Source organism: Nyctibius grandis, chromosome 16, assembly GCF_013368605.1.
Source record: "Nyctibius grandis isolate bNycGra1 chromosome 16, bNycGra1.pri, whole genome shotgun sequence".
In the NCBI taxonomy this organism is placed as follows: Eukaryota; Metazoa; Chordata; class Aves; order Nyctibiiformes; family Nyctibiidae; genus Nyctibius; species Nyctibius grandis.
In genome coordinates, this window is record NC_090673.1 from 9,077,918 (window position 1) to 9,092,377 (window position 14,460).

A 14,460-nucleotide genomic window follows, 5' to 3' on the forward strand; every position below is an offset into this window, starting at 1 on the left:
GCGCCACGGCAGCTGCACCGACCACTGGCCACCAGTGCCTGAATCTGGGCCACTGCGGGAAAGGAATTAACATTAACCAGGCTGTGCCCTGAGCAAGTCCTTGCATAAGCACCTGCCTATCCGTTCACTGACGGTATTTACGTGCATCGCCCAATCAAGTGATTACATTTGCTATTCTCTACCTAAAAATAGTCGTTTTCATCCTGGGAGTCCACAGGCTGCTCCAGCGCAGAGTGTGAAACGGACTGAGACAGACAGATTTTCAATAGGTGACGCAAAACCGGACACACACACCGGACCCCGTCGGAGGGAAGGGCCGGGGGAAGGGAAGGGGCTGCCCCGGCAGCAGTGCGGGCTGCTCAGGGACAGGGCACGGACCAACCTGCGCGGGACAAAACCGCGTGTAAGAAAACAAAAAAAAAACCACCAAGAAAACGTGTTTCTGTTCCCTTTTTTTTTAAACTTTCCTCAACACAAACAGCTACAGCACAAGCGCGGAGGAGGGAGCCCCGCCGACCTGGGAGCTCCCTGGGCGGGCAGCTCCCTGCTCCAGCCCGCGGCGGGGGCAGGCCCAGGGCCGGCCTGCGGGCCCTCCGCCTGTCCGCCCTCCGCCTGCCCGTACCGACCTTCCTGCCCGGCGGATGGGACCGCCCGCAGCCCCCGCCGCCTCTCCGCCCCCTCCCTCGGCCCCCCCGCCGCCTCCCCCGGCCCCGCTGCCCGCCCGGCCCCGGCCCCTCCCGGGACTCCACCTCCCGGCAGGCTCCGCGGCCCGGCGCACACGTCACGGCGGCGCGGCGGCGCGGGGCACGCCGGGGAGCGGCGCGCGCGGCCCGGGAGCGGCGGGCAGGTAGGGCGCAGCCCGGGCCCCGCGGCGGCGGCGCCCCCTGCAGGCGGGGCGGGGAGGGGACGCGGGGCGGCGGGCGGGCGGGACCCCCCTCAGCCGCGGGCCCGGGGCGAGCCGGGGCGGGGGCGGCCGGGCCGGGCAGCCCCCCCCGACCCCCGCCGGGCCGGGCAGCTCCCCCTGACCCCCGCCGGGCCGCCCCTCCGCGGGACGGGCGCTGCCGGCCGGTGAGAGCCCCTCGGCGGCCGCGCCGGGGTGGGCCCGCCCCGCCGAGCCCGCTCAGGCCGCGGCCGCCCCGGGCCTTGCTGCGGGTGGGGTGGGGTGGGGAGGAAGGAGGGGGCTTTCAATCGTCCTGCGATTAAAAGGGCGGTTTGTACCGAAGCGAGCGTCCCGCCGGTCTGTGCGCCGTTAAAGCCGCGCGTCCCCCTCGCCGGAGCCCGCACGCTGCCCCCGGAGCGGGGCTGGGGCTCAGTCAGCAGCTAAATCGGTTCGGTGCGTGGATGCTGCTGCGAGCGTTTGCTTTAAAACCACCCCCGAACCCGGGTGTCGTCAGGCCGGTCACTGAAATAAACGCTGCGGGAACAAGTCACAACGCACGTTTTGTAGCTTTACCCTATTATTTTAACTCGTTAATGACACAAGCTATGAATTACCAGGGAACCTAGTTGCCTCCCCACACACTCTAACTAAAAACTACAGAGTGAGGAGAGAAACTACAGCAGGAAAATTTTTTGAATACAAGGAAGCCAAACTCACATAATTTACTGTTTTATAGCCCAATCCTCAGCTGAGGGTTTCTCTCATGCCCTGCTCCGCAGCAGAGGAACTGCCTCAGGAGGGACTGATAACTGCTGTCCTTAGAGCAACAACAACTCGCTGTTAAGGAAACTTCCACGAAGGCACAGCTGAGTGTGAGATACAGATAACGTAATAAAAATAATTTCACGTTACGAAGGCGCATGCTGGCATTCCGATAAAAGGGGGGTTATATATGAAAAGAATGTCGTACAAATCGTCTTTCTAAAAACTGCACCTAACTTAAAAACTAAACAAAATCCCCTCCGCCATTGGTCTTTAATGAAAATACTTGTTTTAAAGGTAGCTTTTTATGTAACTCAGTATCTGGTGTCTGTGCTGCTCCCTCATCCTTCCTTAAGCAAGTCTTTTGACATATTTACAAGGAAGAGAAGAATAATGGATCTGCTATCCTGTGTTTCATTTCTAAAAATAATTATAAAATACAGATTTTTCAGCCCTCAGAGGAAGGTTTCTGATCTACACAGCAGTGCCCAGGCTTCCGCTTCCTCAGCTGGGACAGATGCTCAGAGTAAAGGGGAAGTGTACTCAGTGCCGGCGGCAGCGACCGCCCGGAGTGCCCCTGCTCCCTGGCTGGGATACTCATCGTGCCACCGTCGAGCCAAGGAGCAGATCCCAGCTTGGTACTTGCTGTGCCACTGAATCCTTTCCTGAAATGTGGGCTTTAAAGGACTCTGAACTGCAGCTGATAAATTAAAATGATTTTTTTTCTTCTCTATACGAACATAAAGAACTTTTCTTTATCGCAGTTGTCTTCTTCCGCTTGAGCAAACGGTAAACTGAAATACAGTGAACCTTGCTGTCTCCCAAGGATGAAGCAGGCAAACCCAGCAGGGAAGCAGAGTGCTGCCTGCACGCACACAGCCATTATTCAGAAAAAGTTGTTTGTTCGCATCCCTCCGTGACCGTCTCTTCATTTTAAAGACTAACTACTTCCATCTCCTCCTCTCCCCCTAGAAGAAATGTTTTCTTCCCCATTTCTTTTCCTGGTGAAGCAATGCAATAGCAAAGGTATTGAAACGCAGTCTACTGAATAATAACTTAATGATGTGAACCCTCTTCTGTTCCTTTTGAATGGATGGCTGCTTTAGCAAGAGAGCTGCTGGGATCTGCTCCCTGCTGGGGGGGATGTGAGGGTGGAGAAACCTGGATTGAAGCTGAACGGCAACCAGGGTGGTATAACACTGAACCAGAATACAAGGATGAGGTCAGCGCTGCAAGACTGTGAGATAAAGAGAAATTATATGCAATTAAGCTAAGTTCAAGAACTAATAGTAAACACTTGTAGTATATATTAAGGAATGTTTGGAGTTGACGTCATACGGTGTGGGATATCCCTTTGGTCAGTTGGGGTCAGCTGTCCCAGCTGTGTCCCCTCCCAGTTCCTTGTACCCCCCCAGCCTGCTCACTGGTGGGGCGAGGAGCAGAAGAGGCCTTGGCTCTGTGTAAGCACTGCTCAGCAATAATGAAAACACCTCTGCATCATCAACACTGTTTTCAGCACAAATCCCAAACACAGCCCCATACCAGCTGCTATGAAGAAAATTAACTCTATCCCAGTCAGAACCAGCACACTTAACTCCATTGTTGCCAATACTTGCTAGAACACTGCTGCATCGAGCTGTGTTTAATTTGCACACTGAAGCATGATGCAGCAGGTGAATGAAATACACTGGCGTAAAGTCTTCACTGTGTGTTTTCAGTGCGTACAGTCATTCCCAGAACGAGCAGAAGCTGACATATCATTGCTTCTGGTTTCACTTTCTGGCAAACGTATGAAACCTTGAAAATTTATTTGGCTATCTAGAAAAGCACAGTAAAACCACCACATTTATTTCGTTTGTATCTGATGTCCCATCTGAATTAAGGTCTCCAGAGGTGATATATTAATGTCCTAAAGTGTTGCACCATCTGGATCCTCTATTGATGCGCAACATTTTGAATGCTTGGTTTAATCTCCCCGGGTTTCACTAGATTATGTAAACTCGGAGGCTTGGCAGCAGGAGATGGGCACCATGAGGAGATGATTCAGTCATCAATATCTATTGGGCTTCCTTATTGCTGCCATTACACGTCTTTCAGTTCTACTTACAAATTTTGCGAGTGAATAATTCATTGCGCTAGGAGCTGCACGCTAGTTTTGGAATTTGCCCACTTTGTGATTAGCTATGACTAACCCATCCTTTCCAAATGTGGAAAAGCTAACTGGGCTTCTTTTTTCCAGGGTTAGGTGATAAATCAGAAATAAACTGCATGTATATGTAACTGTTGGTGACAGCATAAATCACATGTCCTTTTTTCTTTCTGGACAGAATCGGAGCACCTTGGAGTAGATGCGAGTACAAGACCTTGCACCAGCAAAAGCTGCCTTGGAACGCCATGGCTGCCGCCCCTCACCTCAACTCAGATGCACTCCGAGAGGTCCTGGAGTGCCCCATTTGCATGGAGTCCTTCACTGAGGAGCACCTGAGACCCAAGCTCTTACACTGCGGGCACACCATCTGCAAACAGTGCTTGGAGAAACTCCTGGCAAACAGCATTAATGGGATACGGTGTCCCTTTTGCAGCAAAATCACGCGGATCACGAGCTTAGCTCAGCTGACTGACAATCTGACTGTGCTGAAGATCATAGACACCGCCGGACTGGGGGAAGTGGTGGGTCTTCTCATGTGCAAAGTCTGTGGGAGAAGGTTGCCAAGACACTTTTGCAAGAGCTGTAGCTTGGTTTTATGTGAGCCGTGCAAGGAGACGTCACATGTGCCCCAAGGGCATAGAGTCATTGCTATCAAAGAGGCTGCTGAAGAGCGTAGGAGGGAATTTGGGACGAGGCTTGCCAGACTTCGGGAGCTCATGGGTGATCTGCAGAAGAGAAAAGCATCTCTGGAGGGTGTTTCGAGAGGCTTGCAGTCTAGATACAAAGCAGTTCTGCAAGATTACAGCAAAGAAGAGCGCAAGATCCAGGAAGAACTGGCCAGGTCACGCAAATTCTTCACCACCTCTTTGTCTGAAGTGGAGAAGGTAAATAATCAGGTAATGGAGGAGCAAGCTTATCTGCTGAACTTAGCAGAAGTGCAGATAATGTCTCGCTGTGACTATTTCCTTGCCAAAATAAAGCAGGGAGATATAGCTCTCTTGGAGGAGGCAGTAGATGAGGAAGAACCAGAACTGACAAACAGTCTCCCAAGGGAGCTGACTCTTCAAGAGGTTGAACTCCTTAAGGTGAGCCACGTGGGACCGCTGCAGATCGGGCAGGTGGTGAAGAAACCCCGGACCGTTAATGTGGAGGAATCGATCATGGAAACTGCAGCATCCTCATCGGTGTCATTTCGGGAGCCTGACGTGGTGCAAGAAGAGGCCAGCTGCACACCGAATTCCTCGCCAGCCAAGCCAAGGATGCCTGAAGCAGCCACGAGCGTCCAGCAGTGTTACTTCATCAAGAAGATGGGCTCCAAGGGCAGCCTCCCAGGGATGTTTAATCTTCCTGTCAGCCTACACGTCACCCTGCAAGGAGAGGTGCTTGTGGCAGACCGAGGCAATTTCCGAATCCAGGTTTTTACCCGCAAGGGCTTTCTGAAGGAGATCCGCCGGAGCCCGAGCGGCATCGATAGTTTTGTACTGAGTTTCCTTGGAGCAGACTTGCCCAATTTGACTCCCCTTTCTGTCACCATGAACTGCCATGGCCTGATAGGCGTGACCGACAGCTACGATAACTCTGTCAAGGTCTACACCATGGATGGACACTGCGTGGCGTGTCACCGGAGCCAGCTAAGCAAGCCCTGGGGCATCACGGCCCTGCCTTCTGGGCAGTTCGTAGTGACCGACGTGGAAGGGGGGAAACTCTGGTGTTTCACCGTGGACCGCAGCATGGGGGTGGTGAAGTACAGTTGCTTGTGTAGCGCAGTGCGCCCCAAGTTCGTCACCTGCGATGCTGAAGGGACCATATACTTCACTCAAGGGCTGGGGCTTAACCTGGAGAACCGTCAGTACGAACACCATTTAGAAGGAGGCTTTTCAATCGGCTCCGTCGGCCCAGATGGGCAGCTGGGACGCCAGATTAGCCACTTCTTCTCCGAGAATGAGGATTTCAGGTGCATTGCTGGGATGTGTGTCGACGCCAGGGGAGACCTCATTGTTGCTGACAGCAGCCGTAAAGAAATCCTGCATTTTCCTAAAGGAGGTGGCTATAACATCCTGATCCGGGAAGGACTCACCTGCCCAGTCGGTATCGCCATTACACCCAAAGGGCAGCTGCTGGTGCTGGACTGTTGGGATCATTGCATTAAGATCTACAGTTACCATCTGAGAAGATATTCCACCCCTTAAAGGCATGTTTTTAAGCAAAGCCTCTTTTGGCAGCAGAGATTCTTCCAGCCTCATTGCAATCTGACGGCAACCGGTGTCAAGCGTTCGGGAAGATTGTGCCATAACCGAAGGGGGTTTGGCATAGAGGCCATCATGGTTTGTGTCTAGAAACAAAATAGCTTACGTGGTGGTGGTCTGCTTTTTCCTCTTCTCTTTTTTTTTTTATAAAATCCATACCACAAAAAAGAACAAGCGCGAGGGAAAGGATCCATCCTCCTGGAGTACTGGTTGCTTGCTAAGCCTGGTCACTCCATAAACCTTCTCACCTCCCTTCGCCACACCTTCTACGCTTCCAGCTTCAACCATTGTATCTTTCTTTGTGCCATAAACACTGACTGACTGCTCTAAATCACCTTCCCTTAGAGGACTAGAGAGGCAATCCTCTCCTCGCTGTGGTACTCGCAAGGAACTGGGTAGCAGTTGTCTGGGCAACTACTAGAGAAAGCAGTTCCTGATTGCAGCACTGCATAAAGCGAAACAGCCCTCTTCAACCGCGCGGAGATGGAGCTTTGCTTCCGAACTAACGAGGGAGGGTTTGCTCTCGACGTTTTTCTGGTATTCAGGAGACGGCCCCTGTCGTGCCATTTGTGAACCGTGTCTGTTCAATGTGAAGTGAGTACTGTGCAATCGTGGGAGACCGAGCTGAGCCAGAAAACTGCCCTCTGATAGCAACAGGGTTTTTATTACTACTAAAGAGTTCTGCTGGGTAGAAGGGGGTAAAAAGGGAGGGGGCTGGAGGAAAAAAAACAAACCAGGGGAATCCCATGGTTGATATTCACTGTTGTTTTATGATTAAATGTATCCTGGAAACTGTCTTTGGAAGGTATATCTGGTATCTAAAGGTTCATGGGGGAGGAGGGAAGGGCTGGGAGAATAAGACTGGGAGATTGTAGTAAATGAGATTAAATGCAACATATTGTATGTTCACCTGCATTTCACTACTCTGCATTCCAGACCATTGCATTTAGCAATAGGTTTCCACTCACCTGCACTTTGTATGCGCAAGCTACTCACTGCTGAGATGGGGATGGGGGGGGAGGCTGTTTTGCTTTTATTTTTCTAATACTTGGAAGCATGTCCATTGGTGCATTGCCTTTTTTTTTCCCTTGCACAGCAAAACACTACATTCCTCAGTTGTTTTTCTTTTTTATGGCACCAGCGGGCACCGGAGTTCATGTTCATCACGGCTTTGGGCCAAACGAAGCACAAAACTGCAACTGTGTGAACCAAGGGCCCCGCAGTGCTCCTCTCCTGGCTGATAAATGCATACCTCAGTGTGGTGCTGCTCGCCTAGAACCGTTTATTGAAGGAAAGATGCATTTAAATAGGGCACAGTGGTAGCATGTTAATCTGCCACAGATAATAGTTACACTGCAGTGCATTTATTTGTTGCTGTCAACAATGTAGCTGCAAATTTGAGGCCACGACAGACAATATAAAAGCTGATTTTATGGTGGCTGCCACGCTACAGAAAACTGTTTGCTACTTGTGCTACAACATGTATGCAACATGTGATTTTTGTTTTAAGCTCCCATATACCTTCCCCTAGTGATACAGCAAAGTAAAACAGGCTTCAGAGCCGCTGCTGCTCCAGCCAGTGGTTTGGCAGGTACAGGGTTTGCAGAAGAAGCGCTGGGAGAGATTTTGGTGGGATTTGGGTTTTTTTTTCCTCTCCCTGTTCTGCTCAGCCAAAGTGCTGAAGAGGGTCAGCAGAACAAACCCCCAGCTGTGTGACGGAGGTTCCCCTCCATCAGGGCAACCTCCTGTTTCTCTCGCTATAATTCGCTGGAAAAGGCTTGTGGAGAAGGGAGCAGGAGAAGACACCAGCATGGTGGATGGTGCTGAGGGAGCCTGAGGGAACTGAACCCCCCTTCCCTCCTGAGCTGCTCCGTGTGTTTGCCAAGGCTACCAACTCGCACAGCATTATTTACATTCTCTGCTGCTCTCTTTTGGGTGGGAGGGGGCAGTCGCCTAAGGTATGTAACAGCAATCTGGGGAGCCGGTCTCATCCTGCATGTGTGTTTTTGGGAGATGACGACTATTACCGGGCCCTGCTGCAGTTAATGACATTGTAACTCAAGGCATTTCTTCCAGTATTATGGTAATGGCAGTTCCTCTCCTACTGATCTCTTTTAAACATTCCTCCTAAGAACTGCTCCAAGCAGGAAGCTACCGTGGACCTGAATAATTGAAGCAATATTATCTATGATAATATGTACCTCTGTCATTTTCTGTTCCAGTGGATTTTTTTTTTTTTTTTTTTTGCAATAAACATCACACTAGAGCAATAACATTTCCTGGAGTGCTCCAAGGGACACAGAAACTGGTCCAGTAAACTGAGCAGTTGGTTACCCCAGCCTGTTCCTGGTGACACAGTTCAAACAAAGCGTCTGTCGTCTGTTTCTCGCTCAGAGATTCAAGAAAAATAACACACCCTGCGATGCACGGGTGGGCCAGGACACTGCGATCAGCGCCTGGGGGTGGGCAGCGCCTGCAGCTCTTCGTCTAGTCCTGGGTTTAAGGCAAAAAAAGGGAAAAAAGAAAACCTGCTGTCCCTTGCCCAGGGTACGCACGTCCCCTGACAAAACCCGACAGTGACTGCGAGGTGATTTTGCAGAGCTGTATTTCTTGCCGTGGTGCCCCCACACAATGTTGTGATCGCTGCCAAACGAGATGAAACAGAGTAATTAAGGATTGTGATGGAATAGTTTGGCTTCTGCTCTCTACCTGGAGAAAGCTTGTCTGGTTATATGTATGTGTTTGGTTTCTAAAGATTGTGTAATAAAGGAAAAATTGATCCAATTAAAAGTGCATTTGCAAAGAGCTCATTTTCTTATTAAAAACACTTCATCTCCTCCCTTCGGTGGCAGATTGGTTTTTACGGCCGGTGGGGATTAGACTTAGGAAGCACAATGGCTACGAGACCCCTTTTATGCCATCAGAGGATCAATCTGATCTCCTTGGCAGGTCTCACGTAACTATCTGACACTTCCCTACCCACCTCATACACAAATACTAGAGTTTTGTACCTTAATTCATGCCAATACTCCCACAAGGGCAACATCTTACTTTTCACCATAGCCAATACCTGATGTTTTAAAGGTCTGGTCCAAATTCACTGGCACCGAGCGCTCCGTAATGTGGAAGCCCGGCTGAAGGCTTCATCACCCCTGTCCCTGGCTCATCGAGGGGCTTTCTGGTTCAGCTCTGCCCCGCTGTAGAGGGGACGTATTTGCTGGGGCTGGTAGGAGGGCTGCTGTGAGGGTTAATTTTGATAAATGCTGAAAAAAACTGTATGAGAAACTGTGCGTTTAGGTGGAGCCAAAGGAGAGCGAAGCAATTTGCCCCTCAGCGCTCAAAGGCATCAGTACGTCAGCAGCACGTGCAGGTTCTCCCCTGGTCCTGCTGCCCAGCTGCTCTGGGTGAGGGTTTTTATCACTTGGGCTCATCTCAGATGATATGAAGCAGCTCTTTAAACAGCTACGAGCCGCTGGTTTATCAAACATATATGATCCTCACAGAACAACTGCCGTGCCGGTGCTGCTCGACTCACCCTGGTGTTTTATGAGAAGTTATGATTTCTTAGGGTAGCGGCAACTTAAGCTGCGAACATTGGTTCTGGGCAGAGCCCGACAGCCAGGGTTTCTAATGGGATGTTCCTTAATCAAAGGGGGCAGAGCTGCAAAAGTAAAAATAAAGCCAGATGCTTTGAGTCTCTTCTATTGTATAGCTTAAGTGATTTTTCTGGGTCATTACTCAATGCGAGGACTTAAAGTTATTTCATTTTGCACAACTAATTACTCTACTTGCCTGGCAATTTTGGATTACAATGAGCAGTGCATAAGGTCATTTAGCAGGCTGAGTCACAGCACATATTTTAGCCTAAACTAAATTTCACGGCAACCAGCTAGATTGTTTTTCCCTCCTCCGAACAAAATGTCAAAATCTGAGGTTTTGAAATAAATATAATGACGTGAACCGCAAGCAGTAGGAGTGTTACAAAGGTAATAGAGTGGTTGTTTGTAGGAACAGATCTCAAGGACAGGGAAATTCGAGGCGCTTTACTTCTGACCAAGCAGGTATAAGGGAAAGCCATTATCTCCTTTAACAGAGGCAAAGCTTGCCTTACAGCTTTGTTAATGCACTTGATTGGGTCTAGGAAATGAAAACTAAAGGTTCCTGTAGACTCGTTCAATCTTAATTGTGCTATGGCACTACCAGACCTGAAGTGAGATGCACGAGACCTTGCGGGGACAGGAGGGATCCACAGACCCTATTCTGAGGAACAGGGACTGCTATTTTAGCAGAGCTCGAGGCTGTAGGCTTAAAGTGGCGTGTATTTTATGAAGGTCTTGGTCTAAACTGCTAAGTTAACAAGAAAGCACGAACAGTGTAACCTCTTAAAGGTAAATACAACCAACGACATACGGTCCGAGAGAAGAGAAGCAAGTATTGGGAGAGCAGAAAGCCTTAGGGAAGGAAGCAGAAAGCCTTAGAAAGCCTCTGGTGGGCAGAAAGCCTTAGGGATGCGATAGGACACGTCAAGTAACAGCCGCTCCATGGACTATTTTACTAAACGAGCTGTGACTGAGAGGGAACACCTTTGACGTCTGTAGCAGCCACTTTCACAGCTCAGCTTGCTGAGCGCCCGATGTGCCCAGGTAACCTCAGCCAAGGAAACTATCAAGAGATCACAGGGAACGCAAGAAAACCAAACATTTCACTCCCTGCAGACATAAAGCATGACTGCAACCAAACAGCTGGGCAGTGAAACCCTCTGAATCTCCCCCACCCTCGTACCGCAGCACCCTTCCTGCTCCCCCGGGTCCTGGGTGCCTGCGTGCTCCTCCACGGCAGCACACCACTGACACGCCGGTTCTTTTCATAGAATCATAGAATCACAGACTGGTTGGGGTTGGAAGGGACCTTAAAGCCCACCCAATTCCAACCCCCCTGCCATGGGCAGGGACACCTTCCACCAGACCAGGTTGCTCCAAGCCCCATCCAACCTGGCCTTGAACACTGCCAGGGAGGGGGCAGCCACAGCTTCTCTGGGCAACCTGGGCCAGGGTCTCACCACCCTCACAGCAAAGAATTTCTTCCTAATATCTCAATCTACTTTTCCCAACTTCTTCCAGCTGGAGAACAGAAGTCTCCCACGCCGAGGCTCAGCTAGTCTGCACTGCGTGAAGGAAAAGAGCTGTCACTCACACGCTTGAGAAGACGAGACCCTCCGCATTACTGCTGATAACGTCTCCATTTTCTCTAAGTGCTGGAGCACTTACACACATTTGTTCTGTGTTTCATGTACCGCTGTGGGAAGGAGCAAGCTAGAACAGCTCTTGGGGGAATCCCACCAGGGCTGTCAGGTTTTGCTATCAGAGCAGCTCTTCCCTTTTCCTAACCAAGCTCTCCTCCTCCTCCTCACCCAGCCAGACCAAGGGGCCACTGAGCAGCCAGGTCTCCGATAAACCTTCAGCAGGGACTGAAGTGGTCCCTGGCAGGTGGATTTGCTGGACGGAGGGATCGCTCTCTTTCCTCCCATACACCTTGTGAGTCCCTTTGCAGTGGGCTGACCCCCAGGCTCTACCTCCAGTGTTATCACTGAGCATGGCGTTATACGGGGTGGGATAGCCCAGTCTGGGTCAGCAGTCCTGGCTGTGTCCCCTCCCAACATCTTGCCCTACTCGCTGCAGGGACAGAGTGGGAAAGAGAAGCAGCCCAGGCGCTGTGCAAGCCCTGCTCAGCAGCAGCCAGCACGCTGCGGGGTTACCCACACTGGTGTAGCCCCAAATCCAAAGGGCAGCACCGCAGGGTCTGCGACAAAGCCAGCTCACTCCATCCCGGCCAGGCACAGCGTATTCTTACACACAACAGGAGGTGGCTGGGGGTGTTGTGTTTGCCCCAGCCGCCAAACGAAGATGCTCACACAATTGGTACAAACTTAATGAGGTGCCATCGGTGTTAAATGCTGGCTTCGACGGGGAAGGAAAACGATGCAGGCTCCTGTGGCACAGATCAATGGCTGGGTCAATCTCAAGGTCCCTGCTCAGAGGCTGCTCCAATGAGTTAAAGCATTGCTTGGCTGCACAGAGCCAGAGCAGCCCAAAAAACAGGCTTTTAATCACTCTGCACAAAATAAAATTGGGGTTTGGTTTGGTCTGCTCATGGGCTAACGCTGTTCCTAGGGGGGAGCCTGCGGGATGCTCCACGGCTGCCCTGAGAGGAGCGGGGTGCTCAGTGTGCCGCAGCCGTGCCGGCGGGCAGCTCCCTCGCCTCGCCTCCCCCAGCACACACCTCACCCACTTGCAGGAGGACGGGGAACATTTTGCATTTCTAGAGGCAGAGCAGCCCGCAAACACCGATGGGTCCAGGCAGCAAGAAGGCACCAACCTTCTGCTGTCCCTGGCGAGAGCCGGGTCGCTTTCTCCTCCGTCGGGCTGACGGAAGCACTCTGCAGACACCGACCCACGGCCCGGGCTGCTGGCGCGGCGTCCGGGCTGCTCCAGCCCCGGCACAGAGCCAGCGCCTGGCCCGGCGCTTCGCACGGGGTCCGGCTGCCAGCGGCGCGGGCTCCTCGTCCAGACCATGTTTTCAATTAGGGCTCGGCGCGCAGATTGTGCGCTTTGCTGGCGGAGGCCTCCTCCTGAGGCCTGCCGATAGATTTATGAAGTTGATTAAAATATTAGAATAATTCTGTGCAACGCTGCAAACACGCCGCAATGTGCATTTTTATCATTTTTGGTGCCGTTCCAATGAGCTCGAGACTCTCCTCTCCCCCTCCTTTGCCGACCTGCTTTGTTCACTAACAAATTACAGTTATCCTGGCCTCGCTTTTGTATTTATTAGAGATGATGCATATGTGTGCTCTCTGAGCAGTTCGGAAACGGGCTGGCTAGCAGCAGGGAGCCCGGCGGGCCAGAGCTGTTTCCGAGTGGAGAAGGCATCCAGAACTGTCTGGCTGGAGCTATTTATTCCGATCCTCCTTATGTCACTGGCAAAATGAGGGTAAATCAGTGGAGAAGCTGGGAATAAAATCCATCTACCATAATCAGCAAGCTCTTTCTCTTAGCTAACCATGGTTTCTCCTGGGTTTCCTGTGACACCTTCTCTACCCACAGAGCCGATCTCCCCCAGTATCGGCAAGAGCCCTGAACGCGCTCCATGTCCTTCCAAGAGCATTTTCTGGCCAAAGAGCTAACAACAACACTTGTCCCCTCTGCAGTACCGATGGCCCCGAAGCTGAACCTCACCAATCCCACCAGCTACCGAAGCCCCACGCTATGGATGGAGCCACACACAGAGAACAAGGTCGGGGCCAGCACCCGGTGCCCAAACGCTGCATCATCAGAAATTAAATGCTGATCTCCAGGTGTTACATGCAAAACCCCCGGGGGATCCCTGGGGTCCCACGAGTGCTTTGGGGCTTCGTGGGCAGGGGGAAGGATGCTCCGGATGCCCCCGCGCGCAGGGCAGCCCTGTGAGTGGCACGGGGTGGGCACGGCTCCAGGGGTGCGTGCGGGAGCCGGGTGGGGAGCGAGGGAGCCTGCCCCAGCCAGCTGCATACCATGGACTAAAAAGGGAATTATTTTGTCAGCGAGGCACTGCCCGCCTCCAGGCCCCGTGCCACCGCGGGGCTTTGCGGTTGAGCCCTGGGAACCACCCCTGCCCCTGCCCGGGGAGGGGATGGGGGCTCAGAAATGGGTGACGTTTCACCACCGTATCGAGTGTTGCCACCCATCATCTCCCCTCTGGCCCCAGCATCATGAAACAGCAGCGATGCTCGTGCCAGGCCCACACTGCAGCATCCGCCTCCCGCTCCCACCCGGCACCTCCAGAGAAACCCTGGGGCCACAGAGCCACTCCGGGGCTGCTCCCCACCGACACGTCTGCCCGGGGATCGCAGGGAGCGCGCCCGAACGATTAATAACATTGCGAGTACGTAAACGACACACCTCCACGACACCTTCTCCTGCTACACAGGGGCACCGCTACGGCAAACTCCGTTTATCGCTATTTAAAACCCAAACAAACGAGATCAGGGTGTTACAAATACGCTTACGAGATGAGCTGCGCTGGGAAGGCAGAAGAAAACCGAGCAGAAAGCGATGGGGGCAGCAGGCAGGAGCAGCACCCGCAGGGCAGGGTGCGAGTGCCTTTAGACCTCCGTTACCATCAGCCCTACGACAGGCGCTACGAACCACCACAGATGTTTTTCAATGGAAAAATATCAGACCCGGGGAAGATCCCCAGCTCCCTCGAGGAGAGAGATGAATTGGCAAATGGAAGGCTACAGCGATAAGGGAGTTTTTATAAACATAACCTAATTGTATTACTTGGAAGTCCTCAAGTTTATTGCCCTGTTTAATGATGTGTCTCGTTATTTATGGTGTAGCACAATGAGTCTGCTATTGATTTAATACACTTCCTTAAAGACCGTC

At 52.0% G+C, this 14,460-nt stretch overlaps 2 protein-coding genes across 2 annotated transcripts in view; one reads left to right on the forward strand and one right to left on the reverse strand.

Moving 5' to 3' along the window:
- The window catches only part of ASTN2 (astrotactin 2), a 342,339-nt gene that overhangs the window by 111,681 nt on the left and 216,198 nt on the right, over positions 1–14,460 (reverse strand). The window lies entirely within an intron of this gene.
- TRIM32 (tripartite motif containing 32) lies at positions 813–8,800 on the forward strand. Its single transcript, XM_068413951.1, has 2 exons — positions 813–847; positions 3,970–8,800. The coding sequence occupies exon 2, from the start codon at positions 4,037–4,039 to the stop codon at positions 5,978–5,980; it is 1,944 nt and encodes a 647-aa protein (XP_068270052.1). The 5' UTR covers positions 813–847; positions 3,970–4,036; the 3' UTR covers positions 5,981–8,800.

Excerpts from the sequence above, each read along its gene's own strand:
- TRIM32 (XM_068413951.1), top strand. The coding sequence starts at position 4,037 with ATGGCTGCCGCCCCTCACCTCAACTCAGATGCACTCCGAGAGGTCCTG.